The sequence below is a fragment of the Portunus trituberculatus genome, chromosome 32 (genome assembly GCF_017591435.1).
Source record: "Portunus trituberculatus isolate SZX2019 chromosome 32, ASM1759143v1, whole genome shotgun sequence".
Classification (NCBI taxonomy): Eukaryota; Metazoa; Arthropoda; class Malacostraca; order Decapoda; family Portunidae; genus Portunus; species Portunus trituberculatus.
Window position 1 is genome coordinate 2,300,482 of NC_059286.1, and position 10,200 is coordinate 2,310,681.

General features: G+C 37.9%; 1 protein-coding gene across 3 annotated transcripts in view; it reads right to left on the minus strand.

Moving 5' to 3' along the window:
• Positions 1–4,770: 4,770 nt before the first annotated feature.
• LOC123512036 (zwei Ig domain protein zig-8-like) overlaps positions 4,771–10,200 on the minus strand; it is a 241,249-nt gene continuing 235,819 nt past the window's right edge. For all 3 annotated transcript variants that reach the window (XM_045268193.1, XM_045268192.1, XM_045268191.1), the window contains one exon: positions 4,771–5,045. In XM_045268193.1, coding sequence (XP_045124128.1) covers positions 4,909–5,045 — 137 coding nt within the window. In that variant the 3' untranslated portion in view covers positions 4,771–4,908. The remainder of the gene's footprint in view (positions 5,046–10,200) is intronic.

Consider the following 10,200-nt stretch of genomic DNA (forward strand, 5'->3'; position numbering starts at 1 on the left):
CAAATGTAAACTAACAACACCAGCAAAGTAGATTATCCAGTGACGTGTGTGACGGTGCTCACACGCCAGAGGACGGAGATGTACTCGGCAATCTTGGCCGGTTCTCCCACCAATTCCTCTCTCATTGCCTTGGCGCCTGGCATCTCGCATTTTTTCAGTAAGCGGGGTTTTAGGGTAGGGAAAGTGAAATTAAGCCAAATTATATGTGAAAAAAAAAAAATACATCTAGATATGAAACACCATAGTTTAACAAGTGGGAAAAGCCTAACTCTAACTTTATCTTGCCTAACCTAACCTAACTTAGACCCATCAACCCTAACTTACAATTACATGACTTAACCTAGACATATCTCAAGGTCACTAACCTAACCTATCCGTACCTAACTCAACCTGGACTACCTCTGAACGATTTCAGTACCAGGCCGCGTTTTCACATTCACTCTGCTTACTATTTGGTGATTCTATACAGCTTCAGAAATCAATATAGTGAAGACTGTGGCCATCAATCTTCTGACCTCCATAGACTCTTCCTAGTGTAAATAAATTGGTCTAATCGCACACAAATCTCATAGTATCAATGTGTCCCAGTAAGGAAGGGGTTAAGGACGCAAAACAAAGCTAACAAAATAAAACTAGACTAAGCTCCTATCCCAAAGAACTCCTTTAAAGATATTAACGATATTAATCTAACGTAACCTAACCTAATTCTAACCTCTTAAGGACACCAATCTTGAAGTATACGTATACCTTAATGGAAAGTGGCAGACCCAGGGTGTGGTTGGTCGTCCTCCTCTCTAAGTCTATCGGCACCACCAATGGTTCAGCACTCGAACGCTTTCGATAAAACACCGTGCATGTACTACACTACACACGCCTGCCATTTTGGTGCAAAATTTTCAAGCTTGAACCCATTATTTCTTTATATATATATATATATATATATATATATATATATATATATATATATATATATATATATATATATATATATATATATATATACCAAGTGGGCTTTTCACGGGAATTTATGGGCTAAAGGGGATACTTTTTTCTGGTCAACCTTGGCTCCTGATCCTAAGAGCTTTGTTTAAGCCTCCTGTGTTATTACCCCTATACCACTTATCATGATTTAAGTACGATATCACTATGGAAAAAATAATCATTACATGAACTGTTTGACGCACCGTGTGAAACTGGATTTGCAGCCTTAATAACACCTCTGAAGACCCCGCACTAATTTTTTGGAATATCATCATCAATTGTGTCAAAGCGGCTGAACAAAAATCCTAAATATGGTTACCTCTTAACCTACGTCTTTCTAAGGAATGCAATTTTAACAGCTTCAATCTCGCTTTCTAGGGTTAATCCCTCATCCCTTTTAGTCGTTCTTCTTTGCAACGATTCAAATAGGCCTATATCCTTCCTGTGCAGTTCTAGTTCCCATTTTATAAAGGATATATGTTTATAAGAACAAATGCAAAGGGAGTGACTTAATTAAAGGATACAAAGGATGAGGAATAAAACCTACGATGCGACTTTATATTCTTATGTCTTTATGACACTGCAAGGCCGCATAGAGGCTGTGCGGAATGACATAATCGTCCATCCCTATATATTTCGCATATGAAATGTGCCTCATGATAAAGTGCTCTTAACAAAATGCTTATTATTCATTACTCTCAGTATACGTATGAGCTGAAGTTCGTTACGAAAAGAAACACAACTTTAGACATTTATATATTCTACCTACATATCAACTACTTCTTGAGGCGCATAAGAAGTATTCCAGGGCTCAGCATGTGAAAGAGGCCGTACTGTACACACAATTTGTGGACGTAACTCTGACCGCTGTTCTAAAGTGTTGCCAAGCCTGCTAATCTAGTTCCACATGTGCATTAAATAGTTCATGTAATGATGACATTGCTTTTTTCATAGAGGTATTGCATTTATATCATGATTGTGGATAAAAGCAAAAGGGAACTAAAGGAACATTACCTACCTAATTAAAGTACATGTTCGCGCACTTGAACCAACTCTTCCAAGATAACCTTTATCGTTACTTATCGGATCCATCTCTCATCAGAAAGATAGCTTTCTGAACGAGTGTACACTAAAGTAAGTACACTATATCATCATGTCCGTGTCCAAAGGCAAAGTAAAATGGAATTATCCTAACTGACAATCACAGAGTGTCGCCGATGTGTGCAACAAGTCGGCAGGTGTGGATGCAGGGTCACAACAACGATGACTTAGTGGAGTACAAGAATGTCGTGGCGCTTTACGACACGGTCATTTTTCGACGAGAAGTCTTCGACAACAGGGCAAGCCGGCAGTGATTTCGTAAGCCCCATGTTTCGTTCATAAGATCACAACTGGTATCGTTTCACGTAATTGAAAGATTCCATGGAATAAATGCGAACCCCCTATGTTACAACCAACATCATATGTAGGATCCGTCTATAGATAATGCGATATTGATGTTTTGTCTATCGTAATTTATTGATATTCCCTTGATATACTACCGAATTCTGAAAACACATCGTACCTGCTAAACCGACACACTCTTTTGCATTTAATGGATACACTGATATCGTTAGTAGCGTATTAATCTTACTCATTACGACAATACATAGCCAAAATATTAAACCGAGTTAACAAGGTGTAACTATTTTATTGTACTAGTATCGTTAACATCAACTCGGTATCATGGTTCTTGCTCAAAATAGTTTACGTATTATCGACCTTGATCAACCTTTCCATTGTGTGTTTATCGCATTTGTTTACAGCAAAATGGAAGGATTTTCTTCCTAAACAGAGCAAGTATGAACAATCGTGCTGCCAACTGTACCTGTGTTCCTCTGAATGGCGGCGGCATGGCCCCACCTTGGGGAAGTCAGGCACCACCGCCCAATCTGCTCGTGTGTGTTCGTATCAGCTGCTGTTGCACTTATTTTTGTAATCAATATGTCGCAACTCACACACACACACGCTCACAAACACTGACAGGCACGGCAAGTGTCCTAGAAAGTACCTCAAGTAAACATTCAATCACCAACACACTCCCCACACACTGAGCCACGCGTCACTGCTCCTTATTCGCGTGACGCGTGGCCGTGACTCTCGCCCTGCCTGAGACATCGCGCATCCAGCGCAGGTCGACTATTTGGCGCGGGACTCATTTGAAACTCCTTAGTAGTTTATGCCATTTACCCGGAAAGTAAAGCGAACAGGTAACACATGTTTAGTATTTCCCGTAGGAAATCTTGAAAGGTTTGTGTGTGCTGTCACATGACAAATCACAACAGTTTAGTGCATATCTCAAAACACTATCAAAGCTGCATAAATGTTCGTTTCATAATTGTTCCTCTATTTTAGCAACATTGTGACAAGACTATTAGCAGTAATAGTATTAGTAGCAGTATTAGTGCTAGTAGTAAAAATAGTATTGATGTTAGAAGCAGAAGCAGCTGAAGTAGCAACAGATACAGCAGCAGCATAGTAAGTAGAATAACATTAGAATTAGTAGTAGCTTAACAGTAATTGCAGAGGAAGTAGTAGTAAGTGTGGTAGTGATAGTAGTAATGGTGTGGTAGCAGTGGTAGTAGTAGTAGTAGTAGTAGTAGTAGTAGTAGTAGTAGTAGTAGTAGTAGTAGTAGTAGTAGTAGTAGTAGTAGTAGTAATAGTAGCAGCAATAATAGTAATAATAGTAGTGGTAGTAGTGACGGTAGTTGTTGTGGTAAAAGTGGTAGTAGTAGTAGTAGTAGTAGTAGTAGTAGTAGTAGTAGTAGTAGTAGTAGTAGTAGTAGTAGTAGTAGCAGCAGCAGCAGCAGCAGTAGTAGTAGTAGTAGTAGTAGTAGTAGTAGTAGTAGTAGTAGATGTTTTCACCCACATCCTTACAAAAAAGAATACTTGAGTGTGTTCTCCCCCTTTGCCATTCCGCGAAAAGATACCACGAAACATCATCATATACCCAGCGCACGTCATTCCCTGGCCGGCCACACAGACAGCTGCCGCGCCGCTGACAGGCCTGGGCAAGGGAAACTGGCGCGTGGTGAAGAGTGGAGGCGAGCAGCTGCATCCCAGAGCACCGCGTGGAGAGGAGGTGCAGGGGTTGGGATTGCCGAGGCCACCCGACTCCTGCCTGATTTATCATGTGTAGCTGGAAAATGTCAGTCTCTCTCTCTCTCTCTCTCTCTCTCTCTCTCTCTCTCTCTCTCTCTCTCTGTTACCTACTTACCTTCATGTCCCTCGTTGCTTACAAACATTGATCCAAGAGGAGGAGTGACCATTAAGGACCGATTACATAAACCCTTTTTTGACATGGTCATTTCTTAGGTGTGTCTCGTGGGAAAGCTGTAGCCCGAGAACGCTCTGTTATGGAGGGGAGTTTCTTGTAGTGTTCTTTGCTCTCTCTCTCTCTCTCTCTCTCTCTCTCTCTCTCTCTCTCTCTCTCTCTCTCTCTCTCTCTCTTCATTTGAGGTGTTTAAATAGCCGTCAAGGCGAGGCAGCAACACACTCGTTCAAGTCACTCATTGCTGACATGTTGAAACACGAGTAATTAATTTTGCTCCTCCTCTTCTTTTCGCAATGTTATTTTAATGCAGTAAAAATCGTTTATGGTTTATGTTAGGCTTTCAGAATATTCAGGAGACTGCTTTCGGGAAAGGTTTGGCTACACCTGCGCACTAGCCTTGTTTGAAAGAAAAATTAAAAGGAACTTCTGCCAAGGTCAGCGATGCTTGGCTTTGCTGGGAAACAAACTTCATGACATGTGACACTAAAATACTTTTTTATTGCAGTTTCTTCAAAAAATTATATACAAAAATAGTATCTACAATCTTAAGCACTAACCATTAATTGAAAGGAAAATATCACATTCAGGTAAGATGAACCGGAGGTCACAAGGACTCATCGGTAGGTGGAGAGGCTGGTGAGGTGCGCCGAGGTGAGGTGACCCGTGAGGAGTGTGGCGGTGACCAGCAGTGGGGCGGCGGCGGCAAGAGCGGCGCTGCGGCTACTCTGGTGCACGGCGGCCTGGGGCTGGTCTGTAGGGGAGAGGAGCACACACGCTTTAACATATATCACATACTACTCGAAATTTTCACTACAAATAATCACTTCTGAATGAAATTTACTTTGAAACAAAGCATGCCAATTGTGTTCACTAATTAAAAATGCTGAAGAGTTGTTTAGCATTTTTCTCTTTTCCGCGTAATGGATGCTTCAATTATTCGCCTCCTAAAACTCATTCATAGTTTTTTGTGGTATTGCTTACTTCTCGTAACGCAATAACGTACATCTATTAAAAATGTTGGATGATTATGTAATACGTTTGTCAATAAGCTGACAACGATGTAGTGATTCCGCTAATTGTCCTTAGCAAATGTCTTCATTATATTCCGTGCACATTTTCTTCCATCGGAACATTTACTCTATCGGAAATAATTGTCTTGCATCATATTTGGCTGACGTTTTCTTCACTTGGGAAAACCATTTTTTTTTCCACTAATGTCGCAGTTCTTCTAAACTTTTATCGAATTCAGGGAAGTTGTGCTTCCTAAACTATCAACTTTATACAACAGGAAAAGGCAAATTTTGACCTTAAAGTTTATATTCTACTTTGATCATTGGATACACAAAGCTTTAGGATATTCTTTGAGTCCAGCGAGTCTGGATAACTTTCAGCTTCTTGCAGTGGAAAGTGTAAGTTGTCAAAACGAAACGCTGTCACATTTACAATCAAGATCCTGTTATATCATGCTTTGAGTACAGAATTAATCCCAACCTATTTCATCCCTTCAGACTGAATGATAGCCGGCGCCGCACCAAGATCTGCAGCAACACATTATTGTTTGGTTAGAACGTCCATCACCTCTACAAATCGCGTGATCGTGACTAAGTGGGTCGTCTATTGTCCCTCCACTATATCACACCCTTGCTGGCTGCCTCTGTGTGATGAGCGGGACCAATATTATTACTTTACATCCTGTTACGGTGCCGCGTAGGTGTCTCGCAGCTTCGGATGTGTCAGGTGCTCGGCGTCGCTAAAATTTTGCACAGTGATTGAAATAAAAGAATAAGTAGCAAATATGTATTTCAATCTCTCCTATTCTCCAAGTTACGGAAATTAATAAAGGGTGGCAACACTCTTACTTACACACTTATTCCTTGACTTGTTCTTATAAAATATTTCTTTTTAACTTTAGTCAAACGACTTCAAGACGCAAGAATGATGACGTCTGAGGAAACTATGGTGAGTCTTTACTGGAGAGCCATTAATTCCGGCATATGCTGTCCAGGAAGTAGTGAACTATCTTGGCGCATGAATAATCAATTGTCTGGAATCTGAAAAAGGCTGAGACACAAATGTTCCCTATTAAAAAACGTGGCATGTTTACAAACATTAAGCTCACTTCCCGGGAATGGCTGCCGGTGATGAAGTGAAAAAAAAATGCATCAGAATTTTACTACAAAACTGGAAAGCTGCAATACCGAGAACACTTGCATCCGTCTAACATATTCCACATCTCCATAATGTTAACAGGAAAGGCAACAAAGATTCACTACAATGTTAACATGAAACCAGGCAGGTCTGGCAGAGCAGCTACACTACAGTTGTAAAAAGAAATAAATTTTAAACTCATATATTTAAAGAAGTAATGTAAAATCAACGACGAAAATGTTATAGGTTGGCTAGTTACGAAAGATTCTTATACTAAAAGAAGTCAAACTATTCAGCCGGTAATTACAATCCTGGTCAACTGGATAGAAAAGTTAAAGCTTAACGGCAGAAATATTACAGACACCTAAATGCCATTGTAGGTACTGTAACGGAATACAGCGATATGTTTACAAGTGATGGGGAAAATAGGAGGTAATGGAAGAGAACATAACCTCTCAGAGCCATACGTATAGTCTTTTGAATGCTGACTTTGGCCATTTTTTCTAAAGCTAATCAGGTGAGTAAAAGAAAAAAAGAAAACAGAATGGCAAGAGAAAATGTTCAGTAGCAGCAATTCACAACAGAAGTGAAATAAATAAAACTAGTGAGCTTGGTTAACATTTAGAAAAGTAACCGCAAGATGATTTACGAAACACTTTAACGAAAAACTCAAAAAGCAATTACTTAGACAAGAAATTGTAAATGAATAGCCCAGATAAATACTAAGATTCAGAATCCTATAAGAGTCGTAGGCTAAGAGAGAACTCGATAGAGATTTTGCGATATAGTGAATATATGAAAAAAGCTGTTATTAACAAGATTTTCAGGATCAGGAAAAAGGATAGGATGAAAGATAATAGGATCAAAGTTGACAAAATTAGATAAAATGCATGATGGAACTGATCTTAAAATAAAGTAATAGATGAATGAAATAGACTCAGAAATCAGATTGTTAATACCTTGAAGGATAATTAGACTATGGAAGAGATAGGAAGGTAAAAATAGGAATTCCTCTTAGACGGGATGCCGCGTGTCGTCCTGAGGGTTGATTTTAGCTTATCCTGTTTCTTTTTTCTCTGTTTATCTTTTTTTTTTATGTTAACGGATGTAAACTCTAGAAGTCTCAACCTGCTTTCATTCTCTTTCGCTTTCCACGACATGGACTGTTTCACGAAAGGACAATCAAAACATCATCCTACCAAAGCATGTGGGACACTCTGGAAGTCTGAACTTGTTTTCATTTTTTTTCCTGTTTCCCACGACATAAAATGTTTGAGGAGAGAACTATCAAAACATGAAAAAAAAGGAAAAATGGTCAAAACTCATTCGATATTTGGCATTTGGTAACAGAAAATGCACCGAGTTGGCATATATATATATATATATATATATATATATATATATATATATATATATATATATATATATATATATATATATATATATATATATATATATATATATATATATATATATATATATATATATATATATATATATATATATATATATATATATATATATATATTTTTCCATGCATATATTTATATACATGCATATATAAAAATTTTACAAGGTGACCTGACCAAGGGTACTTAAGATACTGGTCCTAAAAGTTGATTATCGAAAGGAATATATGCAATTACGGAAAGTGTCCTGATTGTTGGTTAAAGAAGAGAGAGAATAAATAACATGTGGCTGAAAAAATTAAGTTATAATGCAAAAATAAAACCATGAAGCACTGAGAGAGAGAGAGAGAGAGAGAGAGAGAGAGAGAGAGAGAGAGAGAGAGAGAGAGAGAGAGAGAGAGAGAGAGAGAGAGAGAGAGAGAGAGAGAGAGAGAGAGAGAGAGAGAGAGAGAGAGAGAGAGAGTATACGACTTAATGACCTAACGTAACCTTTCTTCAACGAAAAGCCTCTGAATTTAAACACAGGGAGATGAGCAACACACTACACTACCATCAAACTTCAGCGTGTAATATCTAATTTCTGCCTATATTTAGAAATTTCATCATTTAATAGGAAGTGCAGTACAGGAGACGTGTTTGAAAGAGAAAGAAATATAGACTCATTAAGCTTTATGGCGAAAAAAAAAAAACTTGTTAATCTATGTAGAAGTCGATTTTAGGGGTTCTTGATTCAAACTAAGGAAAGGAAAAGGAAACCACGATCCAGCCCCCCAAGAGCCTCCTCGAAATGCTACAGAAAGATCAAGCAATCAGTCGGGATGAGGAGAGGAACTGCATGAGATCAGAGAGGAGAATCTAATTTTTTTCATCATTATCATTATCTTCATCTGTAGTTGGCTATAGAATTACAACAACAACAGTAGTGCATAGTAACAACGAAAGCAAGAACATATGTTACTACTACCACTGCTACTGCTACAGTAACAATAACAACAACAACAACAACTACTACTACTACTACTACTACTACTACTACTACTACTACTACTACTACTACTACTACTACCACTACTACCACTTCTTTCTGGTAATGCTGTTGTTGCTACTACCACTACCGCTACCACCACCACAACCACCACCACTATTACTGCTAATACTATTACTATTGCTACAACAACTACTACTACTACTACTACTACTACTACTACTACTACTACTACTACTACAGTACTACTACTATAAAATATTTGCACAATATATGCATGTAAATAAAAGTATGAAAGTGTGTACGATTTCAGTTTTGCGTGATGTGATGTGAATGTTTTCCTTTTCATGTATATAAGCAATACGTATTAAGACTACGTAGCCACCCTGAGTGCTTGTGAGTTATCCATCCCTTCCCCATGCCCTGATAAAGGAAAATAGTTTTGAGATAGGTATAGGAACTCTGAAGCCTGTATGAAAGTCTGATAGTGGTGTACATAATGCTAATATTCAAAATTAATAAAATAAGTAAACAAATAAAATAAATAAATCACAACAGAAAAATCTTTAATGAAATTAACAGTTTATATAAGAAAACATAAGCAAAAGCAAAGAAAGTTAATATAAAATAAATTGAATAAGAATGGCCTAACTCCCACGACAGGGTGATGGCAAGAAAAAAAACTACTACTGCTGCACCAACTACAGGCATTTCTGCTGTTACTGCTGCCTCCGCTACTGCCATCGTTCCCGCTAATGCTGAAAATACAATACAAAATGCAACAAATAACGTACCACTAAACAAACAACATCTGATTTAAAATGATAATAAACAAATAATAAAAAAATGAAACCCGAGGAAAATAAACACATAGTCGTCGAGCGGTAGATCATTATTGCTACTCGTTCCATTGTACAATGATAATGGAGTCAACAATTCAAGCCGTCAGTCACTGTTTCTTGGTAAAGTTTGAGCGACGTGGCAAGGTGAGAAGGAAAGGTTGCGTCCCTCTTTGCTTCCAGGAGCGAATGTTTCTTTTTCTTTTCTTTTTTTTCTTAATTTTAAGCTCTGTTCACGAGTCCGGTGAATAATGAGCCACAGGTGTTAAAGAGAAAGTTAAGTGATGTTATTAAACATTAGTTGTGATTGGTGAAGAAAACTGTCTCAAGTTGTTTCACTTCATCTGTGAGGCAACAGTAAATTCGCGCTCCTCGTGTGCCCGGCTGATCTTCATTATCAACAAAATCTCAACGTTATATATATATATATATATATATATATATATATATATATATATATATATATATATATATATATATATATATATATATATATATATTAATGGAGGTTTTTAAAAAAAATAA